The sequence below is a fragment of the Puntigrus tetrazona genome, chromosome 19 (assembly GCF_018831695.1).
Source record: "Puntigrus tetrazona isolate hp1 chromosome 19, ASM1883169v1, whole genome shotgun sequence".
In the NCBI taxonomy this organism is placed as follows: domain Eukaryota; kingdom Metazoa; phylum Chordata; class Actinopteri; order Cypriniformes; family Cyprinidae; genus Puntigrus; species Puntigrus tetrazona.
In genome coordinates this window covers 12,523,934-12,537,085 of record NC_056717.1, presented here as the reverse complement: position 1 = coordinate 12,537,085, position 13,152 = coordinate 12,523,934, and the positions used below count along the sequence as shown (strand labels likewise).

Sequence of the window (13,152 nt, the reverse complement as noted above, 5' to 3'; positions counted from 1 at the left end):
TCTCTCTCTCTCTGTGCAAATCCAGACTCAAGAGAAAGAAGAGCAGACAGCCAGCAAGAAATAGACTGAGATAACTTAGAAATGAGTGAGTTCTATTTACACAATATCTCCCAAAAGGATAAGGATTCAACTGAGTGAAGATGCCAGAATTAATTACAATTTACAGTTTAATACAATTCAATACAATTTTAATCTAATTTATTTATACTAAGCAGCATTTTTAGAAGCCATTACTTGAATGATTTCAGTTTTTTGACTTGTTTCTTAAGAAACATTATCATCAGTGTTGAAAACAGCTGCTTAATATTTTCTGAAAACTGGATTCCTTGATGGTTAGAAAGTCTAAAAGATAAACTATTATTTTAACATTAAGCTAAAACAAACAAAATTACAAATTTATCTGTATTTAGACAGACACTACAAACCTGACAACTTATATTTAGTTTGACCTTTTTAGGTTTTCTAAAAGTTCTTTCATTGATCCACTTTTTTAAAATGCATGCAATCTTGGCTGACCTCTCGAAACTTCTGATAAAGTTTAGTGGCGTCCAGTTCTGACGGTGAGATGATGTCCTCGTTTTCAGGTAAATCGAAAACCTCAATGGCCACATCTCTGTCTGTTCCCGTCTGGCCCGCCTCCTCCTCCTCATCCGTGGCATACTCTCCTGTCTGGGAATAAACATCCGCACTGCATTTACTGGAGAAATCAATGTGAAGGGCTTTAATAGCCCAACCTACATTGTGTGTCCACGATGCTGTTTTTTTTAAGAAGCATACAGATACTAGACCATTTCATATCTTAAAAAAACAGATTTTTAGCTTTTATATTATCTGGTATGCATTGAACTTCACCTCGACTTGCACAGCTATCACATTTGAAACGATTAAACCTGGCAAACCACGAAAAGGAAAAAATAAATAAATAAAACAAACAAAATCTAAGAAGTCTTTTGACAAATAAACCATGACCTAACAATCCGCAGAACAGCCTAGCAATGCTCTAACAAGCACTCTGTGTTGACTGTGTAGCAGTATGTGCATAAAATTGGGTTTGTTTCATAATGTGGTATTTATGTATGAAATACAATACTGTTCGACATTTTTGGTCTGTTATGCTTACAAGGCCGGCATTTATTTGATGAAAAACACTCCACTTTTTTTGAAAATAGGCTCATTCTCTGGCGAGAACACTTTTAGCATAGCTTTGACCAAAGAGTTTCAATATTTTTCCTATTTAAAACTTGACTCTTCTGTAGTTATTTTGTGTTTGTCAAATGATTAATCGCATCCAAAATAAAAGTTTTTGTTGTTGTGTGTATGCTGTGTATATTTATTATGCAGAAATACAAAACACATGCATGTATATTTAAGAAATAAAATTGATACATATTAAATCAAATGTATATACGCATTATGAATATTTTGTATGTGATATAATGTGTTTTTTTAATATATATATGTATTTATATACATTTTTGTTTTGTATGGGTTTGTGTCTGTTATCTTTTCAAAATAAATGTGATTCATGCAGCATTTATTTCTCCTGCTTGCGTGTGGATCTGCCAAAGTTATTTTAGGTGGATGGATGTGCAGACGCACACAGACAGGTTGGTTCTGCTTGGCTGAGGCTCGTATCTGGTTGCAGGGCAGGGCTGTTCCCTGGGAGGCCTTCTTCCAGATCAAATTATTCTGCCTGGCAGGAGGCCATATATAACCCTGTCCTACTGTACTGCTTTAACCTAAATGGTCTCAACTGTGTCTCATTTGTGTCTTCTCATCTCTCCCTCTCATCCCCTCACACGTGTTAAATGAGAGGACACAGAGCATAGCACACAGACTCCATATCATCAGCATGATACTACCTCTCAGATACTCTCAAGGGGCAAATTAGCTCATTTTGGAGTGTCACATTCAATTAGTATATGTGTCACCATCCTTTTCAACATGCTGGTGGTTGCCGTACCGCACGTTTGAGGAAACTAATTGCAACAAGGTCATATACAGAGGCACAGAGGCACTTAAGCCACACTAGAAAATGTACAGTTACTTTATTAGATAACAAAACTAGTGCTATTTACTATATTTTATATTATGGTCAAATTTAACACTGTTTTGTCCAAATAAATTCAAAATAAAACACTAAAAGTTTAATAAATTGTTTCAGTGCTACATAGAAATTTGGGAACAATAAAATGCACAGAAAATGGATATACATTTTTGCGCTTTTCTAGGGATACATTTGAATGTTATGAGCTTTTAAAGTTTACCTTTATGTGAACAGTAAATGTAAATGTAAAAAAATTCTTGAATCTTAGGAATTAGTGGTTGATATTGGGATATTATATACAGACAATATTACCCAATGAGAAAATTTATATAATTTATTTTTTAATCTTCAAAAACTAAATTGACAGTATTTTTAAACTATTAATGTGATCAGTAGAACAAACAACTAACTTAAAATGGACAAACAATTGCAATATTGTCTCACAGTTAGGTACAGTAAATAATTACATTATATTTAAATATGTCTTTAACAATTATATGCAGTATAAGATATGTGTGTATGTGTGTGCGTGTGTGTGGTTACAAGTAATGGTTGGCTACACGTAATTGCAAAAATGGCTGAAAAATTAGGTCTATCAATATTTATTTTGATATTGCATAATGCTGTGAAATTCATATATATAATTTTATAAATGCGGCTGAGTCTACTGTATGCCCGTTCCATCACCACTAACCTTTCCCGACCTTTCTTGGATGTCCTTATAACCAGCATATCCTGCAGGACCCTGCTGTTTTAAGGCCATTTACTGCTGGCAGACAGCTTGTGAATGGTTTTGGCAGCTGCTAATCCACAGCACTGCAAGATTTCAGGCAGATTCACACCATTCTGCCTCAGTGAACAAACCGGCCCCATACCTTCATTTTTTGAGGCCTCTCTTGCATGGCACGGATATGACACATTTAAACAGACATTCACATGTGCTGACGCTCAAGCGCACGAACACCCATCCACCCACACGCAAACATGCTAATCTTTTAGCAGGGACTGCTACATTCATTACAATTCCTTATGGGCAGCCTGTCTGCTGGGAGAAGCCGCCTGTGCCAGAATTATAAAACAGTGCTGATCGCACAGCCATTTCAAGAGCGCAGTCTGCACCCGAGCCAGCCGCTGCACAATATCCAGACGTTACCGCAGAGGAGGAACAAATAAAACCATGCGGGTGCATTAAAATGACATCAGCTAAATGCATAACGTGAGATTCTGATGCAATTTTGAAATCTACACACGCATCCAGTCAAAATGCTAATTTGGATTCTCACTGACAAATAATGAGAGACATTAAAAATTCACTCTTGCATTAGTGTGTGCGAGTCTTGCATCATTCTGCTGCACGAGAGACTATAATGCTAAATTGCCCGTGTCCTTCAAATCACAAGGTAGAAATTGCCTGGTCTACTGATGTAATTATCTTTGAATCGTAGCGGGCAATTAATTCAACGCTTTCTTCAGTCAGTCATCAGAGCTTTCGTATAGGATCCCACTGCTGTGACGGGCCTGCATGCATTATGGTAATGCATCGCTCTGAAACCTTTGAAAACAGATCGCAGCAGAGTCACAGACGTGACAACAGACTTGTGGCCCTCTTGTTTGGAAAGCCAGGCCGTCCCCCGATTCACTAATGAGAACTGAGCAGTAACTGTTCAGGGACTAGTAATATAACAAACCACATCAATAGAAGCAGAAAGCTGCAACTGTGGGTGTTTTCTACCAAAAGGTCTCAACAACCTTAGCATACTTGTGACAGTGCTGAAATCTAATTTGTAACACAAGAGAATTAGCATGCCAACTATATATTATTATGTAGTAAGTATTTTAGTGCAAAAAATAAATAAATTAATAATAATAAAAATAATGATAATAATAACAAAAATTCTCTCTCTCTCTCTCTCTATATATATATATATATATATATATATATATATATATATATATATATATATATATATATACACTTTAAAATGGTAGTTGCAAAAATGTCTGAAAAAATGTGGTCTAGCAAAATTTATTTTGATATTGCATAATGCTGTGAAATTAATTTATATAAATGTATAAATGCGGCTGAGAGGCTACTGTATGCCCGTTCCATCACCACTAACCATTCCCAACCTTTCTTGGATGTCCTTATAACCAGCATATCCGTATATAAGAAAAATAAATAAATAAATAAATACAACTGAACTAGAGTAAGCTTAGTTGAACTAAAGAAAAAAAAAGTTAAATTCAAAATCAATTTTACTCCAAGAAGAAAATATTAACATTTAATAATGGTCATAATAAGAAGAATAAAAATTAACTTGACTATACATGGATTCCTTTGTAAAACCTGAATGAAACAGCAACATATTTGGCCAATGTGTTAAAATAATTATTATATTAATATTTTGTTAACTGATTTTTTTATTAATTAGGTAAAGAAAATGTAAAGGAAAAATGAAAAGGAAAATGAAAATGAAAAATGTAATGATCAAAATATATACACACATACAAATTATTAATAATATACAGCAAGGAAACACATATGTTAATGTTACAAATGATTAGTCCTACTTTGTTTTTTGAAAACCTTGTATATATATATATATATATATATGTGTGTGTGTGTGTGTGTGTGTGTGTGTATAAATATATGTATATATAAATCTAAAACATAAAACATAAATGTCTCTCTTTTTTTTTTTTTTTTTAATAAAATTTACATTTTATACTCAAATTTAGAAAAACATGGTACAGTAGGACACTGTCAGAAGAAATTATTTAAGGTCCAAACCATTAACTACGAATTTTGCCTTAGTAAACTCTCGTGAACTTTGCTTCTTATTGATAGTTATTAAGATTGTTGTTAAGTTTGGGTATTGGGTAAGATTAGGGACATAGAATATGATCTTTTCAGAATATGTGCCAACATATTAACAGTAGGCATAATAACTAGTTAGTAAGAATTGGTCCTTATACTAAAGTGATACCATTATTTTTTTAATATGACAGAACAGGTTACAGCTGGATTTCAGGTCCAGCTAGATCCAGCTGCACTTCGATGTGACAAATTGTAACAGGCTGAGGCTTGTAGCATGAACAAATCATGGATAATAGATTTGAACCTGCTCCAACTGGCTTGTGACGGTTGATTAACCTGCTCAGACAAGCTCTGACGCGAGACCTTTTCTGTGCTCACCTCGTCATCGTCAGCATCATACTGGGCGTACTGTTGCTCCATCATCTCTCTCTGACGTCTCTCCTGCTCCAGAGTCTGACTGATGAGTTGAGCCACCTCGCTTTGCTGTCCCGGACGCTCCCGGCCAATCACAAACCTGCAAAGACACACCAAACACCAATGAGAAGTTGAGGGAGCGGGGCTTTGTGAACAAATGCAGTTTGGCAGAGGCTATAAAAGATTATGGCTATTGATTTTCAAATGGAGACAAAGAACAGAATAGATTTTACATAAATGAGTTGGGTATAAAAATGTGGAAGGTGAAATTGTACGTCATTCAGTAAAATAGAGAAAGGTACAAAACCCTTCTTTTCTATTTCAAGCCATTTTCTTGCAGTGTCTGGCGTTTTTGTTCTCACTTCGTTGATAGACTGTATCGTTTATAATATAACCTATAAATCAATGACCGCGACAGGAGGTTATTCTTGTGAGATTTAGTGTGATAAATCACTGTGACAAAAGTGAACATAACTGTTTAAAAATGTTAACAATTCTACTTGAGAAAAAAATGACTGCGGAAATAGTGCAAACCTAAAAATGAATTTTTGTCATAAAAGTTAAGTTTGTCAATATCTGCACCATTAGTGGCACCAAATACAATTGCAATTTGTTAAATATCAGTAATCTCTGACTCTGGATGACCTGTCTCATAATACTGAGTAATAATAAATGCAAATAACTGAATAAATAAATAATCAGTAACTTCAAAGTTAAATATTTTATGCAAGCAAACACATCAAAATATTAAAGTTACTTCCCGTGATGTACTGGGCGTTATTCTTAAGATCCAATCAGGTGGCGCAACCTTATATTTAAGCACTAATGATTAAGCACCAGGACATTTTTATTATACACTATATATGCCAAGGATGGCTTGAGGGTGAGTAAATAATGGGGTAATTTTTATTTATGGGTGAACTAATGTATCCCCTTTGTTGTTTGACGCAATAGTATAGAATTTTAATATATGCCATTTATCAGTTGTAAGCCATGACATGAAAGGAGTGGAAATGAATAATAACTGGAGATTATAAAAGACAATTCGGCGCGTCCTCTGCACTGCACAATCCATGTTTCCATCAGTCCAGAAGGGAGGCGCTTAGCATGGAGTCCTGAGCACCCTGTATTAAACACAAATAAGGGCCCAAATTTGATCTACATCTGAAGCAACAACTGGGCCAATACCGCGTGATGCCAAGCATCTCTGCTGCTTCTGCAGCGCAGCTGACCTGGAAACAGTCCTCTCTTCCATCTCGATACCACACGCAGGGATCACAACTGCTTCGGGACAGAGCTTTCTTATTGGCAAAATCCACCAGTATTATTCACATACATCTGGACTGACAGGATGCGTTTCAGGATATACGCATCACCTCACCCAGTGAGGAGGCGTTCCTGCCAACTTGCTATAAAAGACTCTTGACACCGAATCATCACAGCAATGAATCGCTCTTAATAGCGTGTCAATCTTCATATATTTATTGGTGGTCACTGGTGCAGATAGAGTTTAAGACCTGCCTTAATTCCTACAGTAGGTTAAATATAGCACAAATTCCAAATCTGGGCCACGCTGCCTCATCGGTGAGAATAGAGAGAAATAACCAGCAGGAGGGAATAAATCAAAACCAGGAACAGGTAGACAGCTTAAAAACAAAAATATAGTGATGTTTCCTGAGACCTTTATAGTACTAAATCAATTAGATGTTTTTCAGTCAAAATCTGACAACATAAATATATAAACTATATACAATTATGTATAATTTTAGATTATTATTAATCATAAAATATAGATTATTATTGATCATAAAAATTATTATATAGATATATATATATAAAAAAATACATTTTATGATCAATAATAATCTATATTTTATCTAATCTATAATATATATATATATATATATATATATATATATATATATATATATATATATATATATATATATATATATATATATATATATACACAAACATCAGTTATTTATATTATATTTGAAAATATATAACATAAAAAATCCAACAGAAATTCATAAAGGTTTGGATCAGAATTTTCATTTCTGGATGAGCTACGCCTTTAAGGAAATTATATTAGGAAATGACATAAAGCCTTTAAAATAAACATATATTTGAAAGTTAAAGGTGAATCATTTTTTAGCGTGTTAATATTTACAGAGGAAGTATAATACACCACTGACAGCATCTGTTTAAAAACAATCCGCTCCATCATGCTGTGCAGCTCTATTGTTAATGAAGAGTCTTGTTTTCTCACAGTGTGAAGTACTCCTGCCGGCCGAGATGGTTTTCAAAGCCGTGCTGTCGTGTCTAAGGGGAGTTTAGAGACACTAATAAGAAGTCTGTTTTTCTCAGAAGAACATTGAGTGGGAGGGAAAGATGATGCCATGTCATGCTATTTCATATGCTAATAATAACACTGGTCACTCTAGCAGCTTGTAAGCTACGGTGAGGATGAGGGGATGTGAGAAGCTTGTGGCCAGCTTTCAGAGGCAAACCCGGGATTAATGAGACATAATAAACCAGCAAAAACAGTTTAAGACATGCAGCATCTTACCGAACCACACCCTGTGTGTTTCTCAGGACAGAAGCAGCGAAGCTCTGGGTTACTCCCACCAGACTGGTGCCGTCAACCTCCACGATTTGATCATTCACTTTAATTCTGTGGAAAATGAAGGTGGATATGTTGTAATGCTTGTTACAATGACAGTATCGGGACATTGTGCAAACTCTAAAACTGGTTTCTATAATACTGTCCATACGAATACTAAACAACGATTTCTCTGTCATTCTGAGATGACTTTTTTAATGAAAGTTTAATTATGTTTTGCCTGAGGCCTTCTCATCACAGTCTGCTATGATTAATTTTTTCAGCGCATCAAATATGCTGATGTATGAAGGACACGGTACATCCTGGGACAGGGTTTCCTGCAGTTTGAGAACCCCTAGAGTTTGACACAGAACTCTAGAGAAATTGAGCTAAGACTTTGTAAAGACACTAAGATAGAAGTATAGACACAAATGAAAGATTATAAAGACATAGTAAACATGTGTAAAGATTTATTTCTGCATAATTACTATAGATTTGACTTTTTTTCCACCTTTTTAAATTAATTCATAATATGTAATAATACTACAAATTTATTTTCTATAAATATTTTACTTATTCTTCTAAAAAAAAGTTAATAATTGTTAATAATTGAATTAAAAAAATATTTAATTAAAAATCATTTACTACAGATACTTCATACTACCATGTGAATGAACAAAGTACATATAGAAATAAAATACATTCATAAAGTTTTTGTTGTTATTGTGATTAACTCAATGCTTTGTTTTTGTTTTTATTATGTATTATATATAATACATACATTATATATAAACGTATATACATACAGGTATACATGTATTATATATACACATGTATTATATATAAAAAAATATACACAGTATATACACATATATTATTTAACAAAAACATTTTGGATGTGATTAATCGTTTGACAACACTAAATTTAATTTAATTACTAATTTCTACAAAAGGTTTTCTATAATTACATCCTTTTTACTACATGAATAAATATCAATATGATTTTTTGATCATATAAATAGTCATTAAAATCTTTAACTTATTTAGGACTTAAAAGGCCAAAAAAAGGTTGAGAACAATATTTTTATGTTTTCAGTTGGTCTTGGGTGGTCACATTCTTTCATTTCAGCGGCTAAAGAGTAACAATGCTCACAAGACAGAAGGAATTACAATCATATAGGATTACAAGGACGAGTAAGCTCCTTAACAACATGTGATAATATATTTTCAGAATGCTACAGTGTTTGCATGAAGAGCTCCAACTGTGTGATATCTGTAATGAGCTTTGTAAGTTTGACCAAATTGCCTTGACCCTTGATTCCAAGTCTGGATATCGAGCCCCTGGCAAATCCTGTCTGTTATGCAAGCAAAGCAGACGGAGGGATGCTCGCAAGACTGAATCCTAATGTGTACCTAAAGAGCGTGGCATAAGCACAGCTTGACCTTCACATGCATTTTTCAATGTCGCCTATATACTAACAACTATAACACTAAAGCAGAAAATCAGGGATCCAACAAGTGAAGATTTCAATGTCACCGATGAATCCTACATTGTTACACTTCGTTCAGAAACAGAGTGAGTTAATGGTGGACGAAATTACATTCTGGCTTTTGAATAGTCCTTTTGAAACCTCACTGCAAAGCTTGCAGTTGCTTGGTAATCTTGAAACAAGTAAAAATGTCTCAGGCAGGGTTTGATGCCTCTCGGTGAAAAGATGAGATCGCATTAAAAGACTGACATTCAAAATCTTCAACTTGGAAATAAACAGCAAGATTTAGGACTTTAAGAAACATTATAATTGTAAAATGAACAACAAGTACAGTACTTCAAACTCTGTTTCCAGGTCATTAATTAACACTAAGGGAAATTTGTGACACTGGTCATATGATTCCTTGTACAGATGTTTTTCACTTGCTTAGTCTTAAGATGCTCATTTTAAATCATCCTGGAAAACAAAAAGACTGGAAAAGACTCTTGTCAAATCTGTCGCCATTAAAACTAAAGGAAGATAAACCAAGATGTTGAATAACTCAAAATGTTACGCTGCTAATATAATAGTAATTTTAAAAATGGAAATGTCCATTTTTAATGTATTTATTTAAAAAAATGTTATTAACTTTCTAATTTAATCAAATTTACTACCACTATTTCACTAGTGCCCTCATTTTAAGTAAGCAAAAACAGTCTACTAAAGTTGCTACAAAGTTCGGCCAGATGTGAAATGGGCTGCTTTCCTTCTCGCCCCCACACTTTCTTCAAAATCCTGATCTACAATCAGTGAATTTTAGGCAATGGGCAAATCTCATGAGGCACTCTAAGGGATTGACAAACTCTAGGTGAAGCTGAAAAATGTAGAGACTAGAATCTGTGTTTTATCAGTGTTTTTCTACAACTGTTTGACCAAAAAGGTTGTTTTTCTACAAGGAAAATACTCATTTCAATATCCAGAAAGTTACCAATATACAGGGGTTGGACAATGAAACTGAAACGCCTGGTTTTAGAGCACAATAATTCATCAGTATGGTGTAGGGCCTCCTTTTTGCGGCCAATACAGCATAAATTGGTCTTGGGAATAACAGAAAAAAGTCCTGCATAGTGGCCACAGGGACATTGAGACCAAAAGTTTGGCTATAGCAGCCCGACAATGTATATTGACTCTGTGAAGCTCCAGACGTACAGTTGAGGTGCACATTTAATTCTTCAGTGAGTTGGGCAGCTGTGACTTTGTTTTTTGAATGCAATCCGGGTTAGCACCTGGACATCCCTTTCAGACAGCTTCTCTTGCGTCCACAGTTACTCCTGTCGGATGTGGTTCATCCTTCTTGGAGGTGTGCTGACATTACCCTGGATACCGTGGCTCTAGATACATCACAAAGACTCGCTTTCTGGGTCACAGATGAGCCAGTAAGACGTGCATCAACAATTTGTCCTCCTTTGAACTCTGATATGTAGCTCATAATGTTGTGTGCATTGCAATATTTTAAGCAAAACTGGTATTACACTGTTAATTCAACCTTCACACTCAGCTCTTACTGGTTGCAATGTGTAATCAATGAAGATTGGCCATGAAACCTCTAACACTACATTGGCCAGTGTTTCAGTTTTATCGTCCAACCCCTGTATATGTGTCTCACAAAAGTAGTATGTGCAGTTTAGTTCACCTTCCATCTCTCTCTGCTGCTCCACCCTCTATGACAGTCTTGACGAAGATGCCCAGCTTCTCCAGCCCTGCGTCAGCGCCTACCCCCATTCCTATAATACTGATTCCCAGGCCGTCCTCATCTGACATACACAAATCAATGAAAGGAAAAATATTAGTGCTGAGCAAGTGGAAATAATGATAATTCAATAAATCATTGGATGTTTGATGGATAGATGCATAACTGATCAATATTCAAGGCTTAGCATTGATTTACTCACAGTGTTAAAAAAATATGCAGAACGTTTCCCTGAAAAGTATATCTTTTTTTTTTTTTTTAAATGCTTATAGGGAGGACAGGCCCTAGTTGTCACAAAGGCTATACTGTATCTCAATAACTATAAGGTCCAGAGTAAAAGTCAAAAGTGTGACAACTAGACATCTATTTGGTGTCATCCTGCCATTCACCTTTTTCCAGTTCCACAGGGAGAAGTTCCAGCTTCTCCACCCGTTTCTCCAGCTCATACTCAGCTGAGGATGCCACTGGGTCCACCTCTTCATTCCTCCGGTCGTAATCTTCATTGGAGTAGGTTTTGAACACCTGGTAGCCAAAAGTAGTCACAATGCCAGTGTCACAATAGTGAGGTCACATGACAAAAAGAGCTGTGTAAAGCACTTTTTCACATTTTACAATAGATGGGGCGAACCACACAGTGCTAAAACGCATGTTTCTTCAAAAACACACAAAAAAAATATTAGTCCTTTGGAAGCTGAAACATATATGAATCTATTAATCACATTCTCTCTCTCTCTCTCTCTCTCTCTCTCTCTCTCTCTCTATCTATATATATATATATATATCTATCTATCTATCTATCTATATATATATATATATATATATATATATATATATATATATATATATATATATATATATATAGTGAGGCAATGCCTCTGGTTGCATCCGAGCATCTTCAGAGCGGTGCTTATCGTCTGAAACACTAACTGTCATTTGCCATCTCCTCAGTGTAAGTGATGGTCCTGTGCATCGTGGTGTGAAAGGACAGTCACGCACCACTGTGTCCCCTAAGCAGGTTCTCGGACAAACATCGGCCCCATGCCAATGCTACACTTGCCAGCCTCTCCCTAATCTGTTTCCTTATAAAAAAGGGTTTACTGGATAAGTTTCATGTTGACACAGAATCAGTTTCCCTGACCCAGATTTTACAGTATTTCATTTTAAAAGAACAAACTTCCTAAGGCAAGTATCAGGGGTAACACAAAAATAATAACATTTTAAGACGTTCGAGAACAGTTTATACATTTAAAAATATATACTATAAAAAAAACGTTTCTCATGCACACCAAGGTTGCAATTATTTAATCACATATATAGATATATATATTGTTAAAATTGTAATCATTACTCCAGTCACATGATCACTCAGAAATCATTCTAATTATTCTAATAAATCATTCTGATTATTACAAATGCTGAAAACTGCTTGTTATTATTTTATATCTAAAGAACATCATTAATTTGAAACTATAACAGAACACGTGTCTCTGCTTAATTGTGACATTAACTGCAACTCGTCTCTCTTTTCATAGTCTTAAAAACGTAAGAACCATTTCTGCCATATTATCATTTAAAATCAATTAAATTATTTTACTGATCCCGAACAACTGAACAGAAATATGTGCACAAAATATTTAGAAATAAAATACTTGATAAACCACGTTCTAAAATAACAACAAAAATATTTTACAAAATATTGAAAAAAAATAAATAAATAAATAAAAATCAAACCCACACTGCTCTACCACCGAGCAAATTAACATGCTGCATTCACCAGCAGGCAGCTGTCAGTGTGTCCAGCTGCCACCATAACAATCATCAGCTTCAATTAAACCATGTCTGATCATAGCAAAATCAAAGCTATCTCATCTGTGAAGAAAACCAATTAGACTCAAATCTGATGTTTCGTGCTAATTAATAACAAGCCTAAACCAACAAATCCAAATCGTATGTGGTAGGAAGCACCGCAAAAACCAGAGCGTATAGTGTATCCAGTCGCTGGGACAAAAGCAAGCATAATCTCTGGTGCACTTTACAGCATCAATAATG

The 13,152-nt window shown here is 34.9% G+C and overlaps 1 protein-coding gene across 8 annotated transcripts in view; it reads right to left on the bottom strand.

Moving 5' to 3' along the window:
- The window catches only part of ppp1r9a (protein phosphatase 1, regulatory subunit 9A), a 44,402-nt gene that overhangs the window by 11,754 nt on the left and 19,496 nt on the right, over nucleotides 1–13,152 (bottom strand). For all 8 annotated transcript variants that reach the window (XM_043218299.1, XM_043218298.1, XM_043218303.1 and 5 more), the window contains exons 3-7: nucleotides 11,493–11,625; nucleotides 11,047–11,167; nucleotides 7,852–7,956; nucleotides 5,244–5,379; nucleotides 517–669 (exon numbers count right to left, since the gene is read on the bottom strand). In XM_043218299.1, coding sequence (XP_043074234.1) covers nucleotides 517–669; nucleotides 5,244–5,379; nucleotides 7,852–7,956; nucleotides 11,047–11,167; nucleotides 11,493–11,625 — 648 coding nt within the window. The remainder of the gene's footprint in view (nucleotides 1–516; nucleotides 670–5,243; nucleotides 5,380–7,851; nucleotides 7,957–11,046; nucleotides 11,168–11,492; nucleotides 11,626–13,152) is intronic.